This window comes from Elgaria multicarinata, chromosome 8 (genome assembly GCF_023053635.1).
Source record: "Elgaria multicarinata webbii isolate HBS135686 ecotype San Diego chromosome 8, rElgMul1.1.pri, whole genome shotgun sequence".
NCBI lineage: Eukaryota > Metazoa > Chordata > Lepidosauria > Squamata > Anguidae > Elgaria > Elgaria multicarinata.
In genome coordinates, this window is record NC_086178.1 from 32,774,991 (window position 1) to 32,790,062 (window position 15,072).

The 15,072-nt window shown below is 47.8% G+C and overlaps 1 protein-coding gene across 1 annotated transcript in view; it reads left to right on the plus strand.

Moving 5' to 3' along the window:
• Positions 1-13,996: 13,996 nt before the first annotated feature.
• The window catches only part of SIAH2 (siah E3 ubiquitin protein ligase 2), a 31,875-nt gene continuing 30,799 nt past the window's right edge, over positions 13,997-15,072 (plus strand). The window contains exon 1 of the mRNA XM_063132073.1: positions 13,997-14,728. Within this exon, the coding sequence (XP_062988143.1) occupies positions 14,291-14,728 (438 nt within the window). The 5' untranslated portion in view covers positions 13,997-14,290. The remainder of the gene's footprint in view (positions 14,729-15,072) is intronic.

Sequence of the window (15,072 nt, forward strand, 5' to 3'; positions counted from 1 at the left end):
TTTGTAACCATTAATGAGGAAAATCTGGTATTATTTAGAAATGGTGGAATCAGAGTCCCATGTAATTGCACAATTCTGCTATGCCACAGCCCCACCTAGTGGTTGTATAATGAAGCATATAGAAAGGCAGAGAAAGAAAAACCCCAGGAAAAAATCATCCGTAAAGGAGCGAATTTTAATTGAACAAAGAATCCAGAAGCTGAAGTCTCAGTAAAGGTACAGGTTGAAAGCCTCATGTAGAAATGCCCTGAGAGGGAAGGTCTAAATAGAGAGTCTTTGCATGTTCATCTGAACACACTTTGAATCCTCCATGTGAACAGGAACTCTGATCACACAGGATTCCCATTCACATGGAGATTGAAGGCATTTTCAGCCAAATGTGCAAAAGTTTCCCCTTCAGACCTCCTGCTCACCACTCGAAGACCCAGGGCTGCAACTGGGGGTGGGGCTAACATAAAGAACTCTGATTCACCCTTCACACTTTCTCTTTGCTTTAATGGATCCCAGTTGAGCAATATAAACTGCAAGCAAGGTGGGCCTGATCTAGTTCAGGACTACAGTGTAGGGGTTGAAAGGCCTCTACCTTCCCATGCTAGGGTCCTGATCCAGATTGGGACCCCTTTGTTTGCTCTACATTATGGGTACAGAACTTCTGGCCTGTCTGAGGCCCCAATCCATTACACCAGGATTCTTCAGAAGGCCTTGGCCCCATCCCCTGCCCCCCATCCATCAAACATTTGGTAGATTCCCAACTTGTATAGTTTTTCCCCCTCTCCATTCTCATTCTCCAGTCCACGCAACACGCTAACCCACCCAGGGTGGATTGTTGTTAGATTGTGGGTTATCGTATTTTCTGAATGCAGTGTGTTTTCTGCAGAGTGCGTTATTGTATTGTCTGAACGCAGCACGTTTTCCTGAACGCAGCACGTTTGCTTGTTAACCAGGCAGTGAAGCTTGTTAACCACCTTGAACAACCCAAACAAAGCCCCATCACGAGAGACTGAAACAACTGGGCGTGTTTAGCCTGTTTAGCTGTTTAGAGAAGATTGAGGGGAGACATGAAAGCACTCTTCAAATACTTAAAAGGTTGTCACTCAGAAGAGGGCCAGGCTCTCTTCTCGATCATCCCAGAGTGCAGGACACGGAATAACGGGCTCAAGTTACAGAAACCAGATTCCAGCTGGACATCAGGAAAAACTTCCTCACTGTTAGAGCGGTACAACAATGGAACCAATTACCTAGGGAGGTTGTGGGCTCTCCCACACTAGAGGCCTTCAAGAGGCAGCTCTACAACCATCTGTCAGGTATGCTTTAGGGTGGATTCCTGCATTGAGCAGGGGGTTGGACTCGATGGCCTTGTAGGCCCCTTCCAACTCTGCTATTCTATGATTCTAATACTAATTCTCCATTACTTCCAAATAGCTGAAGATTACCAGTGGTTCAGTCTTACAGTGTCCATATTTGCCTTGCTGCATCCTGAAAAGTCAGGGTAGGTCCCAAACTTTTAAAATGTGGAGCTCCTCTAGAAAGCCCCAAGGTGGCTTTGCAGTGTCTGCTGTGCCCCAGAGAGAAAGAATTATGACTAGAAGAACAAAATCTATGTAGTTCACTTATGGCTAACTCACATCCCATGGCGTATATGTGAATCTTGGCCACTCCCTGGATTGCCCCACCCACTTTTCCCTACCGTGCAGATGATCAACCATCAACTGGAGGGTGAGGAATAGACCCCTGCTACCCTGCTGCTATTAGCAGTGAGGAGTCAATGATCTGGGTCAATGATCTGGGTCATGACTGCTCTGTGGGGATGGGGGAGGCTTTAACCCCACCCCCTCACCAATCCTGACACAGTGATTGCTTTTCCTAGCTGCTATTGGCAGGACTGGCATCAAAAGTGGGCCCACACCCCAGCAGGAGTCCACTAACAAGAGCCCCCAGTTTTGCTCCTCTTCCTCGCCATTGTAGGCTACTTCTTCACCTGCCTCTGGCCCTGCTCCAGACCACAGTGGTGGTGATGGTGAGAAACAGTAGATGACACTGCCTACTTGCTCACTGGCTCGCTGCCTGCCAAGCAAACAAGTGGTAGCAATGCTGAGAAAGAGGATGAGGAGTAATAGTAGGTAGTGATAATGGTGGTGAAAAGGTAGAGCATGGAGAGCCCGCATTGACTGTGTCTTGTCCAGAGGCTCTCAAAAATTGAATGGGCACTCGCTATTGGTATAGCATAATGGATCACCTGAAGGTGGTGGCGCCTGGGAAGACTGTGTGTGTATGTACGAATGATGTGTGTGTTTGTGTGTGTGTATGAGAGAGAGATTGGTGTGTGTGTGCATGTGTGAATTGTGCAAGAGAGAGTGGAGTGGCATGCTCGCTGTTGGCATGCAGCTCCCTAGGGTTGAAAAAGGTCCCCCACGTCTGAGGTAGTACCTTGATGCAATGCAGAGTCCTCCTATCACCCACCTGTCTTCCTCTCTATGCTCACACACACACACCCTGCTCATCAACCGATGCAATCTACACGCCACAAGAAAGCAAGTGCACTACATTCAATTGCCTGCAGAGCAGTATTTGGAGATGACTGGAGGAAGCTATGTTAGGCAAGCAGGTCCTTGAAGAGTGTTATGGAAGTAACCCACAAGGTGGCACTCAGAACTGCAAATTTACCTTTCAAACCAAGAATGGCAAGGCAGTGATGTTCAGACCTTGATTCTGAGCGTTCTATACAAAAGCAATCCAGGCAGGATCTACACTACTGCTTTATAATGGTGTTGAAGTGCACTGACAACTCTTGGGGCCCATGACACACGCCATACACCATTTTCAAACTGCTTTCAAAGGTCTGGCCCCACTGAAATGATTTTTGGCATGATCATGACAAGGCAAGCATGAGCCATGAATTGAACAGGGCCTGTGCAAGCTATCTGTACATCAAAAGGCAGAAGCTGGTCAAAAGGATTCACTTTTTGCCTTTTCAAAGAAACAGAAACAGCATAATCTTCAACAGATGATTTGCTATAGTGGGAAACCACTTGACATTGAGAATCCTCTAATGCAAACTTGGGCAATGTGCAACCCTTAGAGCAGCCTTCCCCAACCTGGTGCCCTCCAGATGTGTTGGACTACAACTTCCATCATCTCCAGACAGCATGGCCATTTTGCTCAGCTTGCCGTCTCTCAGTAGAATTTTGGGGTCCCCATTTTGCCCACAGAAATGCTCTGCCGTTTTGTAAATCTCCACCTTCCCCACCCAGCCACCCCCTTTTCTATCTGTTAAACAGCCTTCCCCAATTATTATTATTATTATTATTATTATTATTATTATTATTATTATTATTTATTTATTTATATAGCACCATCAGTGTACAATGTGGTAATGTGGTGAGCACCAAGGAAAGGGGAGAAACAGGGCAGCCAGCTCACCTCCCTCTGACCTGGCTCTGGCTGCCCCGTTCCCCGTTGTTGTTGTTTATCTGTAGATGTGGATCTTCACATCTACAGATTAAAAAAAAAAAACGGAGGGGAGAGGAATGGGGCAGCCAGAGTGAAGTCAGAGGGAGGAGAGCCAGCTGCCCCATTCCTCCCCCTACCTGGTGCTTGGCTCGGCAGCGGCAGCAACCTCCCGGCTGCCCCGTTCCTCTCCTCCCACCCACCCACTCACCCGTTCTTTTTTAAAAAAATATTTATTCATTTACAGTGCAGAGCCTGAGTTGGCGCTCCCGGTCTGCCCCCTTCCCTATCCAGCCCAGCCAATGGCGACTAATCAGGGGGTGTCATCAGCTCCACAACCAAAAAAGTTGGGGTAAATGCCCGACTTTTTTTAATCAGAGTTTCTGGGGTTTGACCCCGGATGCTTCGCAATGGCAGCTGTGTCATGTAGATGACCTGCCGCCACTCCAAATCCACCCCGGGGCAAACCCTCCATCAAAACAAGCCCCAGTTAAGGTGCAGATCTGCCTTCAATCTGAGCTGAAAAAACAAATTCACCATATATAGAAAATAAGCTCCAAAGGCTGTTGAAAGAACCAGCCCTGTGAAAATGAAGTCTGATTCCTGAGTAAGGAATTGGTCCTTAATTAAGCCACTATATTTTAATTTCTTATGCTATCATGATTGAACAAATAAATCAGTCTCTAGCTGAAGACATGATTTGGGCTGGAGGGGTATTTTAGCTTTCTAACTGCTCAGCAGATGGGTTGGAAAATGTCATTGTTGCTGAAAAATACAGGGGATTCCATATATTTAGCATGTCAGCTTTGTAGGTACCCAGTTGGCTTTAAACCAGAGGGGGTCTTAATAGGTTTTGGAGCTCAGGTGTGCTGTTTCTAATTGATAAAGATTAATGTGCTAATATATCACACACCAAACAAGATCTATATGCTGTAACCAATAGCAGCTTGCAAATGAAATCACGTTAAGAGTCAATAGTTTTACAAGTTGGCTTATGTTTAGCCGTGTGCAATTCCCCAAATTACAGAGGAGCAATTTAGAGATGGCGATTGGATCTTAAATTAGATTTAAGCCACCCTGCAGATGTAACAGGGACAGAGAGATCAGTGTTACCGTGGTTAAAAGCGGCTGCATGATTGTTTCTGAGTTCAAGGCAGATTGAATGGTGCCTCCCTTTATAGATACAGCTTTCTACTTGTGGGAGAAATGTGCCTTCTTGTGCCATTGACAATGTTATATGCGGCATTTTGTATAGCACTGGCGTGGTTTTGCTGAGAGAGTTGTTTTATATAATAGTGCCCACGATTACAAGAAGAACCCCCACTTCCTTGTGTTCTCCTGTAACTCCCTAGGGGCATGTAGAATGGAAAAGGCTTTTTCCTCATGCTCCCTTGTGACAGGTTTTTAGTGTGGAATCTGTGCGTTTCGCTCTCTCCACCAGAAACATTTTTATAAGGTAGGTTCTCTAACCATTCAAGCATAGACATTTCAAAACATATACAACAGCTTGTAATTCTCATAGAAGGCAGATTCTCTAATTCAATGTATTTCCACATATAGCATACAGCATCCGGTGATGGGGAAATCGTAACTTGCCAAAATGCGCATCTGTTTATTCCCCTTCCCCACCCCCATCCCAGTGGACCTCTGGGAATACAGCAGAGTGCATTCTCAAATACCACCTGGGAATTCAGGTGCAGCCAAGAATTCAAAGCCAACAATCTGTCATTTGCGTTTGAAAGGCTTGGTTGACAAAGGGTTCTTCCAGATGAGATTTTTACTGTACAAGTGCACAGCCTCATTCACAGAAGTGGGTGGGTGGGTGACCAGATGATGTCTTCCACTTGTAGTCCACCCATGTTTTCCCACCGCTTCTTCCATCTTTTTTCTTACCAGAAAAAAATCCATTAAGGAAGAAAAGATGGAATTGCTGCACAATGCCTTTTGATGGTTAGTGCTAAGAGCCGTCCATCTGGAAGCACTCAAAGTGGGTGATATTGCTGGTACACGTTCCATTTGGCCACCTCTGTGATTTGTAACACAAAACACTTTCTAACCAATGCACACTGCAGTTTTGTAATATCATTGTGTTGTGTGTCAGAGTTCACTCTCTAATATTTTTTACTCTATCAGCATAACAAACCCACAATTTTGAACCCATAGTCTGTATTGTATGAATTTGGGAGGGGCCATAGTTCAATGGTGTCCATAATGTGGTTGGGGTGGGTGGGGTGGTCACCTCTTAGGTGTATGTTGTGGCTGCAAGGATCAGACAGTGTTTGTGGCCATGGTGGTTGGATTGGAAACATGGCCATGGGGGGTTGCGGCCCCTGGGTTTGATGCTTTTCAAGGGGGTTGGATGGGGGTCATGGCCATTGGATGAGGGTCTTAGCCACTGGGGTTGCCTCTTAGGTTTATGCCTTCCTGGGGTCATCTCTTAGTTCAGTGATGTCCAAAACATTTTGGACACCATAGTTCATGATGCTCAAAACAAATTTGGGGGCATAGTTCAGTGGCAGAGCATGTGCTTTGCCTGCACAAAGTTCCCAATTCAAACTCTGACATACCCAGTTAAAAGGAAGAGCTAGCAAGTGGTGGTAAAGACCTTTGCTGGAGATGCTAGAATAGTCTTCCCCAATGGGGTACCTGCCAGATATGTGAGACTACAAACCCATCACCCCAGCTATGCAGGCTTGGAATGATGGGAGTTGTAGTCCCACACATCTGGAGAGTGCCCCATTAAGGAAGGCTGCCCTAGGGAGCACCTTCTAACTATAAAAGACCATCCTGAGCTAGATGAACAAATAGTCTATCCTGGTGAAAGGCAACTTCCTACATTTGTAATTTGTCAATGAGAGAATATAGGCATATAGACACCCCCAGGTGAGCTGTGTTCATTCTCAATCGCTGTCCAGGTGTTAACTGTTGATGGGCAACTGCTGCTCTCTTTTCATGATTCTTTATCTTTAATTATTATTATTATTTATTTATTTATTTATTTATTTATTTATTTATATAGCACCATCAATGTACATGGTGCTGTACAGATTACACAGTAAATAGCAAGACCCTGCCGCATAGGCTTACAATCTAATAAAGTTGTAGTAAACAATAAGGAGGGAAAGAGAATGCAAACAGGCATAGGGAAGTGTAAACAGGCACTGGGTAGGTTGAAGCTAAACAGTATAGAGTCAGAACAAACTCAATATTTAAAAGCTATAGGGAACAGAAAAGTTTTTAGCTGAGTTTTAAAAGCTGTGATTGAGTTTGTAGTTCTCAAGTGTTCTGGAAGAGCATTCCAGGCGTAAGGGGCAGCAGAAGAAAAAGGACGAAGCCGAGTAAGGGAAGTAGAGGTTCTTGGGCAGGCGAGAAGCATGGCATCAGAGGAGCAGAGAGCACGAGCGGGGCAATAGTGTGAGATGAGAGAGGAGAGATAGGCAGGAGCTAGACCGTGAAAAGCTTTGAAGGTCAACAGGAGAAGTTTATATTGGATTCTGGAGTGAATTGGAAGCCAATGAAGAGATTTCAGAAGTGGAGTGACATGGTCAGAGCGGCGGGCCAAGAAGATGATCTTAGTGGCGGAGTGGTGGACAGAGACCAACCCAACTTGGACCAGACAGCTTTTCAAAGTGAGGATATCTTCAACAGAGGACTGTCACCTGTAAAGTAGGACACATGACCACCTTGGCTTCATCACTTCCACAGTCAATATGAGATACAAAAATTATGGATAGAAAACCTTCCCAGTTACTGCACTATAAATTAGCATTTATATCTGCAAAGGAAGAGACCTAAGTGAGAAAAATGGCCTGAACTATTATTTATGTCACCGATCCATGTTTGCATAACGGTACTTTCAGTTATATGGCATCATGGCAGATTGTTCCTACATGGAAGTACAGCCAGAGCTGATTCACTGAGGCACTCTCTTGCTCTATTGTAATCAGTGCTGAATTCAAAGGGAATATACTAGCGTGCTCACCTAAGACCACTTCCATCAAATTTTATGCAATCAAAGTTCAACTAAAAAAAACCAAACCCTGGTTCTTGGCTAGAATCACAGATGAGTCATGCAGTCAGCCAGAGGTAACAAAAGAAGCCTGGTTGAGTAGAGCACTTGCCCTGCAGATTGGGAAACCAGCATGGAGCAGATTTCTTGCCACATGTCCATTCATTTCGACATAAAGAAACTTAATGAAGGTCTCTTTGCGACTGACTTCCCCTGCCCAGATGAAGGGCGGAGTGCAGCTTCTTCCATTCATTGTGTAAATGCATCTTCTCGTTCTAGCACTTCTTGGTGACTAACTGGCATTTTTGCTGTGTTATGCTGACTGCGGTGATGTGGACATAGTTCAGAAGGAAGTAGTTCAGTCTTGTTTTTGATCTCTCATAATGAACCCTGAGACATTGGACTTGCACAAGATACATTTCTAGTCATTACTGAATACAGCACACCTTTATTCTGCTTTGGACTAAAAATATTTTACTAGAGTTTTTACTAGGTAATGATTTATGAATTAGGCATCATAGATTGGCCAGAACAAACAACAGAACAATATCATGTTAAGTCTAAATTACTATTTGCATGAACCATTAATTAACTTTTCCTTGTTCTGTTGAAGCTATCTTCTTCTGAACCTACAAGCAACAAAATAATTTCCCCATTAATTAACAGTGCAATCCTATGCATGTTTACAGGGGGGGAAATCCTACAATTCCTAGCATGCCCCAGCCAGCATACCTGGCTGGAGGGATGCTGGGAGTTGTGGGACTTTTTTCTGTCTAAACATGCATAAGATTGCACCTTAATTCACTGTATTCACTTTTGGACACTAGGCACATTGTTTCTACAGCCAACAAATTATCCGTTTACAACTTGATGTTAAAATGTACATGTGGCGTTTGTATTGCTTTTCTTTTTTCATTGAGGCTTTTGATAACTGACTATGGGACACTCATTATTTCTTTATTTTTATGTTTGGGTGTTCGTTGTGCTTTTTTCTGTGCCATCCATTGCTGTAAAAACTTTAATAGGAAAAAAAATTATGAGGCTGATTTGATACAACCTTTCTTTGGGCCCAGGGCCCACTACTCATCAATCCAGTGTGCCCATGACTGAAAGCTCTGTTGCAAGTGCAAACTGCAATTCCACACATCTATTAAGGGTGCAATGCTATCCATGTTTACACAGAAATAAGTCCTACAACTCCCAGAATCTCCCAGATAGCCATGCTGGCTCAGAAATATTGGAAATCGTAGGAGTTATTTCTGTTTAAACTTGCATAGGGTAAGAAGAAATTTCTTAGTGATGTTCAAAATCAGTCCAAGGGCGTTACTAGACGAGGCCTTAGCGCGCCTTCTGACCCGGTTTCCCTGCTGTGCGTCCAGATGACGCACAGGGGAATCTGGAGGCAGGCCGCGCTGAGGCCTCCTCCCACGCGCCATAAGCGAATTCGCTTATGGCGCGCCTTTTCCCCAGCTCCGGCCTCAGGCCGGAGCTGGGGAACGTCTAGGGACTTCCACGGTTTTTCGCGGCTCCTCGCTGACTCGCGAGGAGCCGTGAAAAGCCGCGGACCTGCCTGGCACAGCGCTCATACGAGCGCTGTGCCCATCGGCCCGGGGGAGGGAAGAGAGGGGAGGGCGAAGGATGGCAGGGTGGGTGGCAAGGGGGGAGGGCGGGTGCAATCGCGCCACGCGCCGCCCGAGCAAGCAGCTGAGCGGCGCTTGCCCGGGCAATGCTGCCCCATGCCAGGCATTGCCCAGGCAAGCGCCGCTCAGCTGCTTGCTCGGGCAGCGCGCGGCACGATCGTACCCGCCCTGACCCCTTGCCACCCACCCTGCCATCCTTCGCCCCCCCCGTACAACCCCCCCCCCCCAAAAAAAACACTCACCGTCTCTGGAGTCTTCAGGCCGCACCCGGCCTCTTTAAGCAAAAAAAAAAAAAAAAATGGCGGATGCCGCAAGGACGCGAAGTCCCTGCGCGTCCGACGTGTGGAAGCCTGGGGGAGGCGCGCTAACGGTAGTGCGCCTTGGCCCTGCCTCCCTGCCGGCGTAAGCCGGCAGGTCTAGCAAGGCCCCATGTAAAGGACAAGACTACCTTCCTGGGATTACCTGTTGAAAAAGGCAGGCTTTTAGTAGGCACCAAAAATCCAGAACAGCCAACCTGATAGAAAATATGGCTCCTACTTACCGTCTTATCAAAACACACAACAGAAGCATAAGAGTTTAGAGGACCAGGACTTTGTCACCAATCCAGAAAAAATACCACAGTAAAAGTGAGCAAAAGACTGGAATGGACAGATCCTGGAAGTGAGTAAGTGGCTGGATGGCCAAGAATCTACTGACATGGCTCCTGTTGTGTATAACACATATTCACCATTGATATTTTTGCAAGCAAGCCACTGCCACTACCTGCTGAGAGGGAAAGGAGCTGGTTGGCTCCCACACTTCTGCCCTTTGTGAGCCACTCCCTCACTGCCTTATGGCCCAAGACATTTTGCTGAGTCAGTGCACAAGATGGTACCTACTCGACATTCCATCTATGAAAGACAACTGGACTGGCTGTTGGACCTTATTTCAAGACTGGCAATAGGTCAACATTGTCTACTATGACCTTGTCCGGATGACACGCTAAGCCACAGTGGATAAGCATTTTGAGCTAAACATTATGGCTAAGCAGGTCGTGTGAACCATTCCTAACCATGGCAATATAACCACGGTTTAAACATGCTCACTAACCATTTGCTGCAAAAGGGTTAGTGGCCTAACCATGGCTTAGCATGTTGTCAGAACAGCTCTGTCCACTCCATGTCCCTCAGAGGGACAGCCCAAGACATGTTGCTATCTGAGGTGAAGAACAAGATGGCACCACCTCCCATTCCAGGTACAAAAGTTTACAGGATTGCAGATGAATCTTTCTTCGACACTGGTAATGGGGCATCATCGTCCATCATCCCTGAAGGCAGCAACCTTGCTTAGGGGGCACAAGGGAGCTGCAGGGCCCACAATGCTCTCCTCTCATACCTTGCTGCCACCTTCCAGCATCTCTTGCCTGAGGCAAGTGTTTCACTCTGTTTAATAGTACATGCCAGCCCCTTGTCCCGCAGCCTCTGCCACATGAGGTAGCTGTCTCACTCTCCCTAATGTAGGTCCGGCCCTATCGTTAGGCAGAACAAGGCAACTGCTTCAGGCAGCAGATGCTGGGCAAAGCAGAGGCAGCACCTTAAGAGTTGCTCCTGAGCCCCGCAACCATTTCATTCTCTAGGAGGACAAAGCTTTGTGTACCACAAAGCCTGTCCTGCACTCCTTAAACTAGCTTGCCACATTTGGGTTGACAGAGGAACCTATCCTATTGTCTTCATTGAAGTAAGATTCAATGGCCAGGCCAGTCAGCTTCTGTCCATGGAATGGAAGGGGGCGTAATTTTGTCCTTTGCCTCAGCAGCAAAATGTCTTGGCAGGGCAGCCCTTTTCTGTGGGACATGTTCTATCCATACACATCCTAACACAATGAAAGAGCTGTGATTCTTGGACCTCATCTTGATGAGCACAGGCAGAAAGCACATTGCTCTTATTCTCCACAATATGATGAAATCAGCTCTGGTCAATTAATGTTACCTGGTGGAACCAGCCGTTCCTAAAACCCAGTTTTTCAGCGCTGGGGAAAAACATACTTCCAGGAGGTGGGGGTGGAGAACCAATGTCATCAATGAGAGAGATTTGCTACCCGCCCCTCTCCAGGCTCCCTTGCTATGTTGTATGAATTGGAATGAGAATGGGAAGGAACTAATGGGGCAGATCTATATTTTTATAAAACAGAGATGCGCAGTTGTGCAGCAGCGAAGTAAAGAATAAAAGCTCCCTCCAGAAATGTGCAATTTTGGCTATGGATTGGGGTGAATTGTTTCAGCATCAGAGAAGCTAATTAACACAAGCCCAGAGAAGCGAAGTAAGGCAACAATAAGGCAGCGCCTAATTATGGCTCTCAATGGAACAGGAAAAGGAGTGATGCGGTGGGTGGGGTAGCCCCACCCATTGACCATGTCACGGCCAGGTCACAGACATGCCCAGGATTTAATGTGGAGGAACATTGCGGAGCAAACGCATGGGAGCTGCTTCAACCTGCAGTAAAATGACTTTGTGATAATGCAAGTGTTCAAGCTGGAAGTGACTGGTGAAGTGTGCACTGGCCATATCATGTGCTGCAAAAGACATGACAATAAACCCAAGCCACAGGAAAAACCACGTGAAGACAGCTCCTTGGTGTGTGTTTATCCAAATTTCTGAGTTTGTGTGTGTGATGTCCATCCATGTCTAAAGTGCCTGTTGGGGATCTGGGAATGAAGTTGTGTGATGAAGTTGCCTCCTTGTTCATTATCTCTAGAACTCTGCTGTCATAGGAACACAGGCAGCTGCCTTATACTGAGTCAGACCATTGGTCCATCCCGCACGGTATTGTCTGTACTGATTGGCAGTGGCTTTCCAGTTTCAGACAGCATTGTCTTTCCCAGCCTTAGCTGAAGATGCTGGAGATTGAATTTGGGACATTCTGCATCCAAGGCATATGCCCTACCACTGAGCTAAGTCTGTTCCCAAAGGAGAGCCTTGAGTGGTGGTGTTTGCTGTTTCTACAAATGGACCAGTGGTCCCTTTTATGCTTGGTGCTAAGGGCCCATTCACTACCACCACATTCCCTATTGAGCTCTTATATATTCACAGGCAGGTGCATGGGAAAGAGTAGAGTAACCTTTTGCCACATGTTGTAATATGTGAGTTTTGCTCATTTTCCTGCAATGTATAACTTCCTGGTGCAGTGCCAAGATTGGCAGCTGGCCATGCAGCATCCTTTCCTAATGCTCCAAATTTCCTAGAGGGATGGGAGAAAAGGAGAGAGGAGAGAGGTTCTCCATAAAAGAAAGAAAGAAGCCAGTTCTCCTATTTCACTAACACAACAGTGTGCCAGCAAGTGAATAGATCTGGCACTTTGATAGGATGTAGGAACCTGCCACAGCCAAGGAGGTAGTTGCTTATCGGCATATCGATTTGTTGGGCTCGCATCTTGATATGTCTGAATAAAGGACGTTGTTAAAAAATGGTCCCCGGGGTGCTTCCAGGTGAAGTGTTTAATGTACAATTGTCATGCCTCCTTCGCACAATCCTACGGTGTGTGTCCAGATGACAGTGTGCTCTATTTGTAATCAGCCTGCTTTTACCCAGTGCTGCATCTGTCATTTTTCTTCCTGCAGAGGGTGTCCAGGCACAGGGCTCCTAGCACTACCAGTCAGAAGGCACTGTGCAGCATTTCTCTCTCCCCCCATCCCCAACAGGTTTTCTGTGTTCAGAAAAAAGACAGAAGACTCTGTGGGAAAGCACAGGGAGGTTACCAGTAGAAGATGGACCCTCTGTAAAATCTATGAATGAGGCTGAGCAGTGGTGCTATAAAAAGCCTTATCTGGAAGTACCCAGACAATCATGAAAGAGACTATAGCAGCACAGTCCTTTTGCAGGTGTGAATTGGAAAATGCTTGATCAAGGCAAGGTGGGAGGAGTTGTCCCTGGGGAAAGTCGATGACATCTTGGTTATGTCCATCCTTTCTTAATTACTTGCAGTGCATTTCCTGTTGCAAGCCATTCCGTGTCCTGCAACTCAATTCCTTTCCCCTCAAGAGTTTTGATTTCAATTTTTTAAAGTGTCTGAATGCATTTGGTTTACAGATCCTCTAAAGCAGGTCCTACTTCTGGCTCTCCACAAGGACTTAATTAATTGCTTCCTGAACTTGTTTCCTTCCGGAACGAGTTGTCCAATCACATCGCCGATGAAATAACATGATCAGGATATACATTGTGAGTTGTGCATTCATTTGATAGGTTGATCCGATACGGGATTTTCGGATGTCCTGTGCTGTCAAAGAGACAGCCGATCCCCTGCAGTGAAATTACAACCGCCTTGGAAAGAGAGCTCTTGCACAGCCACTCTCGGGATGTTTACTCAGAAGTAAAACCCATTGTATCCGATGAGGCTCCTGCACAGTTATGAACTTCTGCGCACTCCACATCATCGGAGCCTTTTCTTTGAAATGTCTTCCCGCCCCGTCCCTTCCAAAAATAGGGAGGCAGGGCCAGGTTAAGTTGGCTCTTGAGGGTCGGCTAAAAAACCAGTGGGCGAGCAGTGAACTAAAAGCCCAGCAGGTGGCGGCCTGGCGGCCTTATCCTGGCTCTGCTACGCCACTCAACAATAGAGGAGGAAGCTTCCATGTGCGCGCTCGCCCATTCCTCTTCCAATCCCCCCTCCACAGCCACTGCTCTGGTCCCAGTGAAACCCAAGCGGGAGCAGATTGTTGTTGCGAAGCCGCCGACGGCAAAGAGAAGAACACAGGGCAGCGTTTTGAGCCTCCGCCCGCTATCAGCAACGGCCGGGGCATGCTCAGTCGGAGCCAGCATTGGCTTGGGAGCAGCCTGTGACTCGACACCACCCCCTGCCTCTCTTTCTTGCGTCAGATTCGTGTTCCGGGGGGCCGGAGGGGTGGGGGGAGCTGAGAAGGAACCACGCGCGGTTTGCCCGGGGGAGGAGCGGAAGGGCTGCTGGGAGAGCGAAGGACTTGGCTTAGAGCGCTGAGCTGGCCCCGTGGAACGTCGAGGCTTCCCTTTTGGAACGTTGATACACTTCGGAACGCTCGCGGTTTGCTGCGGCGCCGAGGCGAGGCCCGATCTGGTGGTGCTCCAAGGACCAAAGGCTGCTCCCGGGAGACGCGAGTTGTTGTGTTGAGTCCCACTGGCGGGGCCCTGCGGGCTTTCGGTGAGCGACCGGCTTGGTGTCCGCAGTTCGATGGTTTGTTCCGACCGAGATGAGCCGCCCGTCCTCCGCCGGACCCAGTGCTAACAAACCTTGCGGCAAGCAGCAGCAGCAGCAGCACACTCCGTCTCCGGCTGCTGCCCCCGCCGCTGTCGCCAACGCCGCCGCCGCCGCCGCCACCATCTCGGCAGCCGGAGCCGGCTCCTCCGCGGTCCCTGCCGCGGCCGCTGTGATCTCAAGCCCTGGAGGAGGGGAAGGCAGCGGGGGGCCGGTGTCGCCTCAGCACCACGAGCTCACCTCGCTTTTCGAGTGCCCGGTTTGCTTCGACTATGTGCTGCCCCCGATCCTGCAGTGCCAGGCCGGGCACCTGGTGTGCAACCAATGCCGGCAGAAGCTGAGCTGCTGCCCCACGTGCAGGGGCTCGCTCACCCCCAGCATCAGGAACCTGGCCATGGAGAAAGTGGCCTCGGCCGTCCTTTTCCCTTGCAAGGTAAGGATGAGGGGCTAAGGAGTCGGCCGAGCCACCGGGAAAGGTGGGCGGGGAGGGGACACTGGATGGGGCTGAGGAGCCCTCTTGGTCTCAGCGCCTGCCCTTGAGGTTGCGGCAAGTCAAGTGCTTTTCTAAGAGCCGCCTCTGTAAAATTCCCTAAAAAAAAACCTAGCGGACACCCCTCCCCCGAAATTAGCTCCTGATTAGAAACAAATGAGAAGTACTGTTTTTCCTTTTGGCAGGCAGCAGTTTCTCCAAGATCGTGAAAGTGAGGTGCAACTGAATATTTATTTATTTATTCCAGCCTTCCTCCCAAACTGGTGCCCTCCAGATGTGTTGGACTA